Below are 17,377 nucleotides of genomic sequence, written 5' to 3' on the forward strand. Positions count from 1 at the left end.
GAGTTTATGAAGCAGCATTGTCAGTTCCAGAGATGGTGTAAATCAAGATGTCCAAACAGGTATAAATTCCTTGGCTGACTTGATTTGAGAGAAGAGGAACTTTGCCGAGAAGCTCAAGACAGACCGGAGATTCAGGCTGCCAGTGGGAAAGCAGGTTGGTGGAACAGTTTTTAGCTTTTTACATGCTAGTTTGGCTCTCGAGGATAGTTCGCCTCAGGTTTAGGTTATGATAAACTCATGATTTCATGCAGAAGTACTGAGCTGATCCAGGGCAAGTAGCAACATGCACTGGATGAGTTGGAAAGCTAGAAAAAATGCCTAAGTGACTTTGTTTCTTTTAATGCATACATCTGTATGGACCATGATGTGCTAGCCTGAAGAGTTCTCATGCTTCTTGCTTCAATTAGTCTCTTTTCATGCCACATAGCATGCATGGCATTTTGTCTTCAGGTTTCAAGGCTGCTGCTTAAATGCAAACATTTGCCCCAAGACCTTTGATCTTACCTGCATCCCAGTGCTTTCTGACAGGTTACATCAATAAACATGTTACATTGTCTATTAGGCATGTGCTACCTGTGTAATTAATTTTCATGTTCAACTAACATTACATTCATTCCTACATGCTTAAGCATGCATTAACATGACATTTCAAAGGCAGCAAAACAGCACGCACAACCAAAATGGTATCAATGACCAAACGTGACTGATGAAGTGTTTTCCACATTCTTAAACAAACCTGTTAAAATCTAAGGCGTTCCCGTAGCAGGGAGACGGATGCTAATTTGCATTCCAACAACTGCAGAAACAGACTACGTATCCTGAATGAGAAGTGCAGCCCCATTAAAAATAAACTGGCATTGAGAGCGCAGAAGTCTTGCGGGGAAAGAATAGCAGCAGAATGGGACAAAGTGAGACAGGGGAATTTCTTCTCATTTCCCTCTAGTAGCTGCATCTTCCTATGATACTGAACCTTCTTCAGGCTTCTATAGGGGACTCTCATAATAGTATCCCATGAGTTCACACTAGCACAGTTACTTCAGAGAAACATGGCTGTAGTAGGTATTTATCTGATAAATATCTGGACTGGGGTGGAATTTGGGGGGAAAAATATCAGCAGTCATCCCTCTTTATCTCTTGCTCTCCTGCCTTCCCCTGACTTCTACTTTGAGTATCTCCAGCTTCCCCCACCCCCTTTGTCTCAGCCATAGGCCACACTGATTTTGTAACATAGGTTTCTACTCCCAACAGCACGACCCCTTGCCTCCAGCACTAGTTGAACCATGCCAGAGGATCCCGTGCAAAACGACAGTGAGATCGGACATGAAGACTCAATCGTGAGCTTGGGTCACAAAGATGACAAGGACACCTTGTCCCATCAACCTCACCTGTCTCCCTCCACGTCCAGGCCCAAGGAGGTCTGGAAGAAAGGAGGGCGCTTGTTCTCCATCCTGCTGGCTATCCATTTAGTGCTATTAGCCTGCACCCTAGTGAGCAGTGGGGCCTTTGAGAAGATCGCTGTGCATGACTATGACGTGTTCTCTCTGCTGCCTGTCATGATGCTGATCGTCATTATCTGGATATTCTTCTACCTTGTTGGCACTTCCAAACGCCAGAATGCCATCCTCTACAAGGACTCCCATGCAGGGCCTGTTTGGCTGAGAGGTAAGGGAGACCCCCTCGTGCTAAGTCTTTGGGTGAAGGGCAGATACTGAATGAGGCCATGGTGGAAGCTCAAACATAAGTGCTCTATGGGGAATGCATCAGCCTGATTCTACCATTCAGGTAAAAATCAGACCTGAACTATTCAGAGGAGAATCCTAAGGTGGCATCAACCTCTAAATAGCAAAACAGCGTCTCTTCCTCCTTTTGTCCACTGGTACTAGCACCTATTTGCACACATTCATGCCTCCACACCCAACACATGCGCGCCGCAGCACCTCTGATTTCCTCTGATTCCTCCACAGGAGGCCTGGTCATGTTTGCCATTTTCAGCCTTGTGATGGATGTGTTTAAAATTGGGTATTACTCCAGCTTCGAGAACTGCCAGATTGCCATCAAAATCATCTACCCAGTTGTGCAGGCCATCTTTGTGATCATCCAGGTGAGCCGGGCATGCTGGAGAAGCCAGGCTGAGCCCTGGTACAATGCATCAGGGAGTCCCAATGGGTCCTCAGCTATTATCTGACCAGGGAGTTCAGGTGCCCCCTTTGACTGAACTGAGCTTCCCAGGGAAGGCCCAGCCAGCTCACATACATTTCTCGATCTGCAAGAACATACTTGATCACTTATTATAAATAAATACACAATCGTGATTTGCTGTGGGTCAGTGGCTCATAGATGCTTTCCATAGCACAAATTGCTATCATCTGCCAGGACTGCCTGCCTGAAATCCTCTTCTCATCTAGCTGGTCTCTTCCATTAACCATACAGAAAGGGCAGGGGGTGGCCATGCCCCCTGACATCTGTTTTTTATTGTCAGTGGCAGAAGGGAGGGAAATCTGACTTCCAGGTTGGGAAGCCCCATTCTCCATGAATGCTGTGGAGTAAAGCAGAGGAAACAGGAGCAAATGATGTGCAGTGAGGTACAGTGGAAGCAGGTAGTGCCACAGCAGGCATAGGCAGGAGGAGGATCTGTGAGAGCACAAGCGGAGAACATGGGGCAGCTACAACAACTGAGGAAGTAAAAGGACCTGGAGTGATGCCAGAGGAGAAGGGTGGGAGGGATAATACGCCAGATGAAAAGTGGGGAAGTGGCTAGACCCATTGCCTGGCAGGTTTGAGGAGCCTTTTAAATCATTCTTTATATCTTTTTCAGACATACTTTCTATGGATTTCCGCCAAACACTGTGTCCAAGTGCACCTGGATGTCACCAGGCAAGTACTTCGCCCAGCTGGGAGTGGGGGGGAGACTTCTGTATACCGCCCCCCAGCCCTCGGCCACAAACACACAGCCTCTGCTGCAGTCAGAGGCACCTACTTTACTGCCCATCTCCCTGTCACTCATACCAGTATTCCTTCCCCGGTAAGGGCCCCCTATAGCCAAAATCAAAGCAGGGCACATCAGCCTCTCACAATTGTGGCTCTTAGCTCAGGCACTGGTGGCTTGTGTTCTGGGATCTAGCAGTGATCCCCACAAGTAGCCCAAAGGCACAGTTAAAAAAGCCAGTGAATAGCACTTTAAAGCATTCCTGAATGACTCCCTGGCACCAGAGAAGGAAGACAAAGCACCACAGAGCAGCAGGAAGATCCAAAGGCTGAAAGAACAAGAAACCAAATCAATGCATTTCACATTCTCCGTTTGCAAGGCTGAATCCACTTTTCTGGACAGGCCAACTCTGACCCGTTAGCCCACCGGATTTCCAGGCCTTCCCTGCTACAAGGCTGAGCTGGAAACAAGAGGAATCAAGACTTAATCAAAGCTTACTAGTCAGTATGAAAAGGGAAAGCAACAAGGAGTGGTTAGAGCAGTAGACCAGGAGTCATGAAACCTGGGTTTCTTTTCTCCAGCAACTTCCTCTGTAAACTCAAGCAATCACTGGCTCTCCTCCAGTTTCTCTCTATATAAAATAGGGGTGATGACCTGTGCCTGCCTTACGGTAGCGACAATCAATTCACCAATGTTTGAAGAGCACTTTGAGGCCCGGAGTAGGCCAAGTCTTGACACCATGGATCTCCTTTCTCTTGTACAGGTGTGGCTTGATGCTGACTTTGACCACGAACCTGGCTGTGTGGATGTCAGCAGTAACGGATGAGTCTGTGCATAAATCACACTCAAAATTCAACTCCACAACTGAGCAAATGGGAACATGGATTATGAAAGGTAATTTGCCAGTTATTAAAAGCTGCCAAGGCCTGAAGTGTAGGCCACAGAGGTACAAAGCACTCTCACACCTTTATTCATGCTGAGTGGTAACTCATGTATGAATGCAGAAAGACCACATAGAGTTAAGGTACTATTTAGTTTGAGCAGAAATATCATGATCTGGCCTTTGGTATTTATTTCTCAGTTTGCACCTAGGAGGGATCAGAATGGGGAATGGATTTGAAGAAGCAGGACTGAAATGAATAGGGAAGGATGCAGGGAAAAATGGAAAATGGAAAGGAGGGGAAGAAATGGGACAGGACAGAAAGAAAAAAGAAGGGATGGGAAATGGGCAGAGAGAGGAAGAGAGGGTTGTTGTCTAATGTTTAACAAAAGGTAACCTCAAGTTTAATTGGTCTGATGTTTAAAAGTCATGACATCTACTTTTACCTTTGCTCATGGATTTCAGTGAGCCTGCCCAGGCTTTTCAGAGCCACCTGCTTAAAGCTTGAGCTCTACAAAAATACTGTAACATGTTTATGTCTTTTTGATTCTAGCTGGAAAATCTTCCTCAGCAGATATCTGTAAATGCAAAACCCAAATCTGCGAGATCTTCCAGAACGGCTATTTTTGGTTGTACCCTTTCAATATAGAGTACAGTCTCTTTGCCTCTGCCATGGTGTATGTCATGTGGAAGAATGTTGGACGCCTCATAGACGATCACGCCCACCTTGTCCACCGCCTGAAGTTCAGGCTTTTCAGAAGGACCTTCTTTGTGGGGATAGTTTTGGGGCTCGTCGTACTGGTGAGTGGGCTGGGGGTTCTCATAGTGTATGAAGTGCAAGTGAACACCCACAGTGATGAGGAGATAAAGAACCAAGCACTCATCATGTATTACATCTTCAACGTAGTCTGCCTAAGCCTGATGTCTGCGGTCTGCATTGGAGGCTCCATCGTCTACAGGTTTGACAAGAGAGACATGGACCGTCACAAGAACCCAACAAGAACTTTGGATGTGGCCTTATTAATGGGGGCAGCCCTAGGACAGTATGCCATCTCCTATTACTCCATCGTGGCTGTTGTGGCCAGCACTTCAAGGGATACCAAAAGTGCCCTCAACCTGACCTACTCGCTGCTGATGATCGCCCAGCATACATTCCAGAACATCTTCATCATCGAAGGCCTTCATCGGCAGCCCCCTGAAGACAGACACAAAACCAGTTCCCACCGGAAAGATTTATATGGACTCACCTTTGTCAACATCAACACTATATCCCTCCGGATCCCCGATGGTGGCAGCGTACTAGGATCCACCCCACCCCCCACCCCAGGAGCAATCCAAGCTTCTGATGAAGTGCAGTCCATAAGGACACCCAAAAAGGTGAACTGGAGGAGCAAATTCTTGAGGGAGATCTCCTTGTTCCTGCTACTGTCCAATGTAATTGTAAGTACATTTCTGAATGGGGATTTTCTCTGCCTTGGGGGAAGAGAGCATGTAGTCTAAGGAAAACTTGCTCTAGTACCTAGCAGCAAAGCACACTAGCAAGTTTCTGGGATCTCCTTTGGGGAAAAAAACATAAGCACAACCTGCCTCTCACTTCACCTGTTCTGAACTCACAGATGCTATAGGAATAAGCATTCCAACGGCATAGCTAGGTACAGATACACCAACCTAGAGCAGGGTTTTGCAATTTGTGCCAGAAGAGAATTTACCCCCAAAATTTGTACAACTGGTACAAGTGAGAGGGGAGGTCAGGTCCAATATTTTTCATTAAGTGCAATAACCCTTTACCATTCCTTTTTCTATGCAAGGAAAATGCATCTAGAGCCTGATCTAACTTCTCTTCTTACATATCCAAAGAAATTAAATTCAGTAGCAGGCATTTAAAACAGAGATGGAAGGTTACTTGTAGTGAGGACAGTGGTAGAAAAGAAATCCCATTGCCTTCAGTGGGGCTGGCATTTCATCTCCAGGTCAGCTTGCACTCAACCTCCACTGACAGACCTCAGAGCCTGCAGTAGCTTCTTTGAGAAGCCTTCCCTTGTCTTATAGTCATGCCTTCATCCTGCATGCTGTCAGGGGAAGCACTTGGGGGTAGTTTGAGCATCCCTTGTCTTTGATTTATAGGGCAGCTCTGAGGAAGAGGCATGTTTCCTTCCAAACAAGCCAAGCACAGATTAGTCTTTAGAGTCACCAAACACCAAGCCATGTTTGCACATGATCAAGGGTGTTTAAGGTCCATTAACATTGCTTTCAGGTCTCATCTATCTGCCCACTTGCAACAAAAGGGACGTGAGATGATGCAGCCATCATAATGCACATGACCCAGAGCCAGTCTTCGGTTCTCCAAGTCAGGCACACGTATTAGCACACACTCAGTGCCACTCTAATACAGCTACATCACCTTATGTCCAGGATTTAGCATGCACAGCGGGGAAAGAATGGGATGGACCCGTACACAGAGGGGAGTAAAACAAGGCTTTAATGTCCAGTACTCTCCCTTCTGGAGGACTACAGGCTTCCCTGACAATGGGATGGATGCAAGGGCCATCTCTGATATGGTCCTGGACATAGAAGATGCATCTTCCCCCTTCTGTCTGTTCCACCCTTCAAGTCCCTTAGCAGAAGCAGCTGTAGTTACTTACCATGTCCCACCTTTCACACCGAGACCATCCTATTTGCTCTCTCTCCCTACAATACAGCTCTGGATAATGCCTGCGTTTGGCGCCCGGCCTCAGTTTGACAACAAGCAGGAGCTTGAATTCTATGGCCAGTCCATGTGGTCTGCCATTGTGGACATCTGCTTGCCCTTCGGGATCTTCTATCGGATGCATGCAGTCGCCAGCTTGCTGGAGGTCTACATCATGTCCTAAAAGGGAAGACGAGAAACTGCTCTCTTGAGCCTCCTTTTCCACCCCCAAGACTGAACGTCTGCATGGCTGATCTCAGTGGTTCAGGACTTGCTGGAATTTCCTGCCGTAGGATCCTGCAGCAGGGATAATCCAAGAAGACAGATTTTATTTTTATACTTGTGTGTGTGTATGTGTGCGTGCGCGTGTGTGCTTGGGTTTAAGTTTTAAGGCTTTTAATGAACTGGAATCATGAGCACTCTACCTACCATATGTTAAAAGAGAACTCCCTTTCTTCTCACAGGATTGATCCTACTAAGTGTCCTCAGTGCCAGTGATGCTGTTCTCCCAGGCAACCCTCAGAACTTCATAGGATCAGAGCCCATCTTTATGCAGGCCACATCCTGCTTGCAGTAAATGACCCATTTGGGTCAGTGAGATAACTCAGGTGTATAAGGCAGACTAAAGGAGATTGCACAATGTCTTGCCTCTGGGAGTTCAGCTTTAAAGGGAAGGAATGAAGTACACACACGTGAAAACTGAACTGATAAAGCTTGACAGCTCTTGGGATCCCATCAGCATTTGCATCTTCCCAGTCACTGACTGGGGTCCTGCCAGCCTCCCCATATCACCCTCCATCACCATCACCTTGCCCTTCAATGAGATATTACAGCTGCTGATCAGCTGGCTGAGAAAGACCCCCAACAGATTGAAAGCTTTCCTCTTCCCAGAACAGACACGAAGCTGCACTCCCGCTGAAGTCCAAGGAGTTTAGCACGTGATTAAAAGCTGCCCTGAATAGGGACACACATAATCCCATGCTTTTAAGTGCTTTCCTCAATCAGGGCTCAGGAGCTGGAACATCCAAAGATTAATGATAAGGAGACTGAGAAAGAGGGGAGTTTTAATAGCGTAATGATTTTTTTAATATATGAACTTTTTTGTATAAATATATTTATTGATTTTCAGTGTAACAGTGAATGACTAAAGGCTTCACTCCACCACACAATGCAGCCTGAGACCCAGTGCATCCTAGAGACCAAATCTGAACCTTAGATGAGGGCCAAGGCCTCCCAGTGAGGCCTGTGCATCAGGTCGCAGAGCTACAATGTGTATGCACAAGGTGAAACAAGGCTCAAACAGTCTGGGCTCCATTTGGCGGGGAGTGAGGTGTGGGGGACCGGTATCAGTAAATGATGCGATGTGGTACAGCTTAGTTTCTCTCTCCGGACAAAGCATTTACAAAAGAACAAAACATTATTGTACCACAGAAGGAAATTGCAGCAGTGATGAAAGTTGACAATCATTCCCCAGTGATTTTTGCATATTCTTTGAAAGAATAAATGAAAATCATATGCTCTGATTAGGCTGAGCTATTTTCTTTGTGTCATATCCCAGCAACTTGATCTGAATAAAGTACCTGTTTTGGAAAGGTCTCCAGTCTACGTCTGCAGGAATTAGAAGATGAGGAATCTCCCACTCCCCTTGGCAATTTCTTCCAATGCTTAATCAAACGGAGTGGCAAATGTTTGTGCTTTATTTCTAATGTAATTGCGGCTGACTTTAATGTCCAACTGCTGGTTCTTGTTACACCTTCCTCCACCAATTTAAAGGGCCCTTTAGCCCTGGTGTTTTCTTCCTGTGAAGGTAAATGGTAGCTGTCTTTCAGATTGTCAGATGGGAGATTAAGCTCATACTTAACATGCAAGAGAAACAACTGACTGAACAGGGAACTCTCTGGATTAGAAATATCCAGTTGCGGTCTTCTCCTTCCAGAGATACCATAACCTGCCCTTACCTGCAATACCCTTCAGGAGGTGTCACCCACCGTCATAGCTCTGGGGTTAGCAGTTCTCTCTCTGTCCCCCAGTATTCTTGACCACAAGCAGGCGTCAAGCCTGCCGTCCTCACCTCTCCCTGGAGTAGAGTCATGCGGTCCTCCCACTCCACCACCAAATCCTGGGCTGTGGTACTCTGTGCATTCGCAGTGGTTACCCAGCCAGTCTGACTTCATTACAGTTCCTCCTTTCCCTTTGGGATCTTGTGACTGATGCTATACAGAGTGACCAGGCAGCCTTCTTAAAACAAAAGTACGATCTTGTCCTGAGGCAAAATAAATGAAGCACGAGAGAACAGTGGTTTTAGGCCTACACCTCTCTCTTGCATAGCATTCCCACCAGGCTCATCATATCTTGGACCTCCGAGGGGTCTGGGTCTCAAATCTCAACACCCTGTCTTGTTCCTTAAGGGAGTGTCTATGTCTTTATAACCTCCTGGCCCAAGCTCGGATGGGCTGCCCCCAAGCTTTCAGGTGTGCTCCACCAGGTTATCAGAGCAAAAGGCTTTTGTGCAGTCTCTTAGGTGCTGGTGGAGGAAGAGTACGGCAGACTCCTTCCTGGGTGCATTTCCTGACATCCTGCTATTGAATTAACATTATGCTGGCAAAGGGTAACCCTCATAGTGACCAGATCAAGATGGCAATGTTCAAACCTCCCGACAGGTAGCTTCAAATCCAGCACAGTCTGGTCCATCAGAGACTGAAGTATAAGTCCTCTGGAAACCTTATCTTCTTCCTGACAGCTGAGGAAGGGGCTGGCATTTGGGCAGTGCCTAAACTCTGACATTCACTTCTGCTCATCAGGTGGCAGAGCCAAACTTGGGGCATCGTCAGGCTGGGATACAAACACCTGTTCTGTTCAACAGGGCCTGTCAGCCCTCTTGGGGAAGGTCACACAAGCATACCCTGGTTGTCTAATCTGGCTTGCCTGCATAAAACCCAGAAATGTGGCAGTGGTGCTCTCTACCATGCCAGAGACAGGGGCCTCAAGAGTGGCCGCGGTGGGATTCCCCAAAGAAGCTTCAACACGGCACATTCGGGCTTGGCTCATACAAGCAGCAATGGGTGGGTGGGTCACGCTTGAGTATGTTCCTTCCCACCCATGCATTCCCACAGTGCAGACTTCCCGTCATCCCTTGAGACAGCAACTATAGGGAGATATAGTTAAGGAATAGAGAGCACTTATGGCTGGGATTTGCCTATTTTATGACCAACCATTAACAATTCTTGAGTTGTTGTTCAGCTGGGTCAATACGTCCAGCTGTAATGGCCCATGAGTGGGAACGGGAGTGGTTTTAAACCCCCTCAGTCATGCTGTTGGATATTAAAGTGATACTTGCACTCACCCACAACTACAGGAGCTAAGCAAGTGAAAGGCCAGGTGAAAGCTGAGTTATAAATCAGGCCCTAAGCAACAAAAGCTATAAATAAATATGAGAATCAAAAAGCTCTTTTGCTTTCCATACCAAATTGGTTTCTATTTATTCAAGACTCAAGGGATTGTCACAAAGATGGATAGGACTTACACCACCCTCTCAAACCAGTTTAGAATCAGCTTTGTTAAGCAAATTGTGCAGGCTAGCATGTCAGCTGCAGCTCGCCATCAGATCTGACCTTTTACTAATTACAGGCCTTTATGCTCAGCTGAACTGCACAAGCTCACCCCCGAACACTAGCTTAGCTCAAACAGCTTCATGACCCACCAAATCCCTCAATCATTGGGCTAAAATATCTCAAGATATTTCACTGCTGGATAACAACCAACTCATCTCCTGCAGCCTGATTAGAGACCCCCCTCCTCCTGATGATGACCGGTCATCTTAGAGATGCAAGCACTCCAAACACTACCTGTCTAAGGTATTTACATAGCTCCCATTAGTAATGAAGCATCAGTCAGCCTTTAACATATTTCTACAACTCTATCAGGTAGGCAGTATTATTAATCCCATTTTAAAGACAGGGGAACTGATACAGAGAAACAACATGGTTTTCCTAGGGCCACAAAGGAAGTCAATGGCAGAGCAGAGAACTGTGAATCAGGATACATTTCAAACCATTATGACATCCAAGACCTATGAGAAAGAGACACCGCAGGAAATGAAGACCTAGGACTGAGTTCCTAGATGCATCTAAATATAAAGATCCTGATTTTCAAAGAAATTGAGTGCCTACAGCTCCCACTGAGTTCATGAGAACTCTGCACAAAAAGTCACATTTTAGCCTGGATGTGGATAGAGGAGCCCCAATTCACTTGTGATTCAAAGAGGCTTGCCTCTGGATTTCACATTTAGACCTTCCCACTCTTCCAGTCCAAATCACAGCTCAGTTCCAAATATGCTTAAACTCCTAGTAAGGTCCCAGTCCAGTCCCAGAGCTTGATTTTACCTGCCAGGCCCATCTCTCTACCCAAACTGGAAACTGTCATGAAGGCCTAGATCAAACAGAGTATCAGGAAACAACGTTAATCTCCTGAGCCTGAGCCGCTGAAGGCACAAAAGCCAAGACCTTTCACCTGTTGAGTACACAACCAAGGCACTAATCTAACAACAGCCAGAGATAAGAAATCACGGTATTGAAAGGAACAATAGGGAAAGGAAAAGGCCGTGATAACGACCCAACCTGAGTCATGTTTTACGGATACCGACCATTTGCACCTCTTCCCCAATTTCTTAATAATTTGTTATATTAAGGTGAGTTTTTGCATTTGGTCAAAGGCATGACGGGGACAATGGGAGGTCTCTGGGGTAACAATTACCTGGTGCAATTACCACTCAGCAACTGGGAGAGTGATTCTCAATTCTGGGGGGTTGAGTAACAGGGGAGGAATCAGGATAAGCATTCAGAGGGGTGGATCCTGGGATAAAGGGGTGGCATCAGGGTGTATGCTGTGGTTGGCAGTATTGAAAGGAAGTGGCTGAGCTTGGCACCTGGGGTCACCATGGTGTGGTGGGGTTGAGTTCAGCTGTCAGTGAGGAGATAAGATCAAGTCTTTGTTGCAGGGTTGGGGGTGGCTGGGAGGGAAACTAGGCTGGATGGCGGCATCAGCATTGGAAGGTGGGGCTGAGAAATGGCAGGTCTTAGTAGCTGTTCACGGGAGGAAGGTCATGCTACACAGTACGGCTACAACACTAGGCAAATACTGCCTGAGTTTGTCTGCTCTTTCCTACCTTTGCATGTGGGGAGTACTTTTCTACAGGAAATGACCCAAATCAGGGCAAGCGGCTGTTGTCACAGCCTGAACAGGCTACTGTTCGCAATCATTTTATCGTATCAGAATTGCAGCCATCAGCTAGCTGCGCCATGAGACGTCATCCCAGGGCATTTATCTGCAGAGGGGAAGGGTGTGGGACTTCAAGGGGAAGGAAGTGGGGTCATGTTTTAGGTACATGACATTCCACGGGCCTCCTTTTGACAAACAGCAGCATGAGGCACTAAGCTCCCAGTATACTGGCCCTCATTTCCAGTCCACATTTGCAGATCTGCTTGGAGAACCTCCACTGTTATTACCACTAAATGCATAAATAAAGCTATTAACAAGAATGCTGCTGATAGTGGATGGGCAAAGATTAATCCCATAAGTCAGCAACTGTATGCCAAGCTGCCCTGAAAGCTTTTTCAAGGCTATCAGTCCACAGGCTACATCAATGTTCACTAACTGGACTTGAAAAATCGATTCTGTAAAGCCAGAAGGACCACACCTTCTCCAATAGGGATGCCCTTATATTTCTTTAACTCTTGCTGATTTTAATCAAACTTGCATCAATGCTGTTTAAAATGAAGGGGGATTTAGTTAAACAGATGCACTTGCCTAATGTGGACAAGGCCAGAAACAAAGGATTAGGCAAGCAGGTTGGGTTTGAGGGCTTTGCAAAACCCCAAAGCTCATTTTGAGTTGGATGAAGCTCCCTTCTGAATTACACAGGTCATTGATCTCAAATGATCATTTTTTCCAAGGGAAATTTAAATAATAAAGGCACATTCCTGTTCTATTTGGCCCCGCCACAACCAGATAATCTTATATACCTGCAGCACCTCAGAAGTTGCATTTTGCTGACGTCCAATGGAATTATTTCCTCAAGTGTTGATCTTCAGGAGAGGGTCACAGCAGCAAGTGTGGACCCAGGTCTAAATCTTTTCAGAGTTGGAAAGGGTTCAGACTGGGGGGTTGTTTTAGCCTAGTAGAGGTGGTCCACCACCACCCTGTTCAGCTCCACACTCAGCCTCACCCAACACTATGGGAGGAATCATAGTTAAACCACAGAAGTTAAAAGATAAGCAGAAGGGAGGGCAGGGTGGCATGGTAGAGACTAACTGGTTCAGTGAGGTATCAGCTTTCATAGGCAACAAGCTACTTCAAATGATATAGCAACTGATGAAGTAGAGTGCCACCTACTCATGTAGCTCATGCCTCTCTGAGCCAGTGCCCCCTGCCTTACCTTCTGCCTGACTCCAAACTAACGTGATTAACTGATTCCATGATTCCCCCACCAGGATCTGGGGGAACATTTGTGCACCAGAGCACCCCAAGGGATGACAAGGTCAAATGGTCATAAACTCCTCCAGGACCATTTCAGACTGGACATACGGAAGGACTTCTTTACTGTCTGAGCCCCCAAGGTCTGGAATAGCTTGTCACCAGAGGTGGTTCAAGCACCTACTTTGAACGCCTTCAAGAGACATTTGGATGTTTATCTTGCTGGGATCCTATGATCCTGCTGACTTCCTGCCCATGGGGCAGGGGGCTGGACTCGATGATCTTCCAAGGTCCCTTCCAGCCCTAGTGTCTATGAAATCTATGAAACTACTTCTTTGCTCTAGGTTGAAGATAGACTCTATGGGCACCTATACATGTGGATCAAGGCTGCTCCGACAGACTGCAATTGCAGCATCGGAGCAGATTCAATGAATTGCACTCCAGCAGACTCCAGTGTCATGGGGATGCTGATATATGTGATGCTCCAGACACATTAATTAGAGGGTCTCTCAGAGCTGCTCTAATTAAAGCACCCCCCCAGCCCACATCCCTGAGCACGTGTATAAGCACCCTATGATTTCAACAAAACCAGCTCCCTCCCCACTGCCCAAGACATATCCAGGCACAACCACTGAAAACCCACTGTGCAGTTCTGGCCTCCGCATTTAAAAAGGACATGGAGAAATTGGAGAGGGTCCAAAGGCAGGCAACAAAGATGATCAAGGGCTTGGAAGGAAAATCACACAAGGAGAGGCCAAAGGAGTTAGGAATCATCAGCTTATGGAAAAGGTGCTTAAGAGGGGGCATGATATCATTCTTCAAATACTTGAAGGGCTGCCATAAAGAAGAGGGAAAACACCTTTTCTCTTGCTACAGAGAGGAGGCGGCAGACCAATGGTTTAAGTTGCAGCAAAGTAAATTTAGATTGGATATCTGGAAAAAAAACGTTGTCATTGTAAGAATAGTGAGGCAGTGGAATAAATGCACAGGAAAGCAGTGGACTCACCATCATTGGAGGTGTTCAAGAGGAGGCTGGTTGGGGATTATGTAAGTATAGCCATGCCTATATTCTACCATGGATATTTCCCATGCTTCTGGGCTTTATTCATTGCATCCCCCCAACACACACACTTTTATCTGCTGTGTGTGTCAAGATGTTGTTAAGCCTTCCAGAGTCATTGGGTGTTGGCTACAGCCAAGGCTGGGAACTTCAGCTGGGGTGTGCTGATTCTCCTGCTAGCAACAAAGCCAAAGGTTCCTGGCTAGCGAGTCTTGCCCCTCCACTCAGGGTCACACCATTTGCCATATTTAGGGTCAGAAAGGAATTTTACCCCATGATCAAATTGGTACAGACTGTGGGGTTTTCCCTTTCTTCTGTAACAGGGAGCGTGGCTCTCTACCTGGGATCTCTTGACCACAACATTTCATAGAAGCAGGACGTTGACTGCCATGGTGCCCCTGCTTTACCTGTGGCAGGTCAGGGTGTTGGGTCTATGTTGTGTCATGGTTGAGGGTCATCTTGTGTTGAGTGCAGGTGATGGTTTGTATGGGATGGTTGGGATAGGGATGATCCTGCCTCAGTCAGGGCCTTGGACTAGATGATCTCTGGAGGTCCCTTCCAGCCCTGCTTCTCTATAGCTGCATTTTTTTAAATCCATACACATCCCAGGTTTATACCAAGTATTCTGGAAAGAAGAGCATTGTCTACTCTGAAAAATGGTTTTCCTCTTAAATATATAGGATCCCATAGCAAGTTTGTGTAGCCCAGTAGTCTGCTGAAAACAGCCAGTCACCCAAGCAATATTTTAACTCCACACATATACAGGAAGGTGTGTAGTACCAAAGTGGATGAAACCAATGGTCTCTGGCCTAACATCCTGGTCTGGCAGTGACCACCACCAGGTGCTTCAAGGAGAAGGTGGAGAAAAAATAGTACTAGGTAATAACAACATGACTTGTTCTTAGGTGAACATTTTGTCTTCCTCCCATTTCCCTCCATCAGATAAGGACTGGCTTATCCCTTGGAATATGACACTTGCTGTCACATATAACATATTAAAAACTAGCCCAGGTACAGAACCTTGGAGTCCGTCCACTCTTGATTAATCAGCCACTCGTTCCCACTCCTTGTTTTCTGTCCTTTAGCTAGTTCCTGAGTCATGCCAGCAATTTTTAATCTCGGGCTAGGGCTCTTGAGCTCCTTATCGGTCTCTTATGAGGGACTTTGCCTCAGAAGTCATTACCCAAGGATTTATAAAAACAATAATCCAAGAGTTTCACAGAGTTTAAAGGTTTCTGTTCTTGACAACTGCTTCTTAATTCCACTTTGCAGGGATTTGTACACTCCTGGTATGCTTGGGGTTTCAAGGAGCACAAGCTCAGCTAAAACCACCATCATTTTGCCCATTGGCTCCTAACTAAAAAAAACACCAAACAAAAAACACACACTCTGGAAATGAGTTCCCATTCACGCAAAACATCCACCAATAAAAGAAAGAGCCCGTCAGTAGGAATTGGGGATATCCCAAAGTGTACAGCACAGATCAAGAAGAGCTTAGGTTTAGAGAGCTGAACACCTGCAAATCTAGTTCTCTCTCTGAGCTCATCTCTACTGGCAGGTAGCAATGCCAAGAACGGATTCTCCAGAGCTTCCCTGGCTTGCTTGGGAGATATACCTCAAGGTTTGGGCATCTATCAGATCGTGCATCTTATCTATACTATTTTGCAAATCCCTAAGATGAACATCCCACAATATTTCCCATAGCTTCTGGGCCAGCAAAACTCTAAGACAAGTCTCACAAGTTGGCACCAACTGACATGGCTCCGTTGATCTTAAGCAGGGAACATGGCCCTGCGTCTCAGCATCTCAGCATTTCTGCTTCCAGTTCCAGCTGGAAATGCAGATGATAGATATGCAAACAGCGCAGCCACTGCTCTAATCCCTCAGATTTTGCCTACCCAAATAAGACGGGCCCCATACCCAAACCAGCCTGGTTCCAGCTGCACCCAAGAAAGAAAAATAAAACACCCCCGGTTTGGCCCATTTCAGGACAGAGAATATGAAAAAAAAGATGGGGGAATGATTGGGTGGGGAGCTCAGCTGAGACAGCTCAGCTCAACTCAGGGCCCTCATTAAAATGGGGTGGGGGTAGGAATTCAGGCTCTGCCTTATTTTGGACATGCCCATTCACCCATATTCCTGCCTGCACCTCCCCAGAGCAGCCCAGTTACAGGAGAGCGACTTTCAGCCACATCAGAGCTTCAAAGGTATTAGTCACTTGTGGTTTTACCAGTTGGCACATCCTGTGCTAAGACCAAATAAACTGTTGACGGGGGCCAGCCCAGCAGGCATATAAGAGAGTGGACTCCCATTGGCTGCTGTCCGCAGAGCTAATGAGCCTCTCTGCTCGGTAATTAATATAATGACAATAATATTCCAAAAGTAAACAAAGGAAGAGAAAAAAAAATCAATGTGCTGGGAGAGCACGAGCTTCACTCTCCTGCTGGCAGCCCTGGCAGCCTGCGGTAGCTCTTCTGGCTTTTGGAACAGCTTGTGCGGGTCCAGAGGTGAACGCCGTTCATCTGCTGGAGACTCGCCTGGCTTGGAGGATGTAAGAGAGACCTCAACAGGAGTCGTTCGCACCCTGCGGACATCATTCACCTGCTTGGAGGTAAGGACATTTCAGGGAGCCCTGCCTGGGTGTAGGCTGCTCTTCAACTTCTCCTTGCATGAGGGCTGGGTGGAGTAGTATGGGCTCTGGTGCTGCACAGGGAGTATGGGCTCATTACTGGGGCAGCCTTATCAGACAAATCTGGGACCTGCAATTAGAGGGATTCATTTTCATATTCTTCTTTTGCCCGTCACTCTCATGACCCATCCCTCCTTCTCCCTCGGGAGCGAGGGGCTCTGCTTACCGCCATAAAATTACCACCACACCACTAAAATTAGGCAGATTCTCTTCTGGCGATTGAGGCAATGGGCTAGGATCGTAGCCACCCCAAGCAAGGTTTGGTTTATCGCCACACAAGAATGCATGGGGGAAGAAAATCCAGGATTTTTACCACCCAAAGAGAACACGGGACTCCTCCTAAAGCCCCAGGTGGCTCGCATTCAGAAGGGCATTCACCTGATGAGGTGGCACCTTTTGTAAAGGGATCTGTCTTTACTCAGCATATCAGAGCAATCCCAGACAGCTACTTGAGCAGCTGTAGATGGCGTGACCAAATCAGCCCCACTCCATGTGTGAAATAGAGCTCCAACGAATATTGTACCAGTAACAACGTCTGGTTGGGACGTCGTACCTGCTTGGCAAAAGGCCTTTTCCTTAACCCTCAAGGGTTGAAGAGGTCCTCAGATCTCAGTTAAAGAGTGTTTTAATGAGGTGTCCTCTATTAGAAAGCCTGTTTCTCTCTG

At 46.7% G+C, this 17,377-nt stretch overlaps 1 protein-coding gene across 1 annotated transcript; it reads left to right on the plus strand.

Annotated features, from left to right (window-relative positions):
* Positions 1-1,280: 1,280 nt before the first annotated feature.
* OTOP2 (otopetrin 2) lies at positions 1,281-6,712 on the plus strand. Its single transcript, XM_025197512.1, has 6 exons — positions 1,281-1,662; positions 1,965-2,101; positions 2,816-2,874; positions 3,690-3,820; positions 4,360-5,246; positions 6,506-6,712. The coding sequence occupies exons 1-6, from the start codon at positions 1,281-1,283 to the stop codon at positions 6,674-6,676; spliced, it is 1,767 nt and encodes a 588-aa protein (XP_025053297.1). The 3' UTR covers positions 6,677-6,712.
* Positions 6,713-17,377: the final 10,665 nt, after the last annotated feature.

Source organism: Alligator sinensis, unplaced genomic scaffold, assembly GCF_000455745.1.
Source record: "Alligator sinensis unplaced genomic scaffold, ASM45574v1 scaffold400_1, whole genome shotgun sequence".
Classification (NCBI taxonomy): domain Eukaryota; kingdom Metazoa; phylum Chordata; order Crocodylia; family Alligatoridae; genus Alligator; species Alligator sinensis.

Bases quoted from the DNA above. Each gene is read 5' to 3' on its own strand.
- OTOP2 (XM_025197512.1), top strand. From the start codon at position 1,281: ATGCCAGAGGATCCCGTGCAAAACGACAGTGAGATCGGACATGAAGAC. The intron at 2,875-3,689 runs GCAAGTACTTCG...TCTCTTGTACAG, and splicing joins GTGCACCTGGATGTCACCAG to GTGTGGCTTGATGCTGACTT. The intron at 5,247-6,505 runs GTAAGTACATTT...CCTACAATACAG, and splicing joins TGCTACTGTCCAATGTAATT to CTCTGGATAATGCCTGCGTT.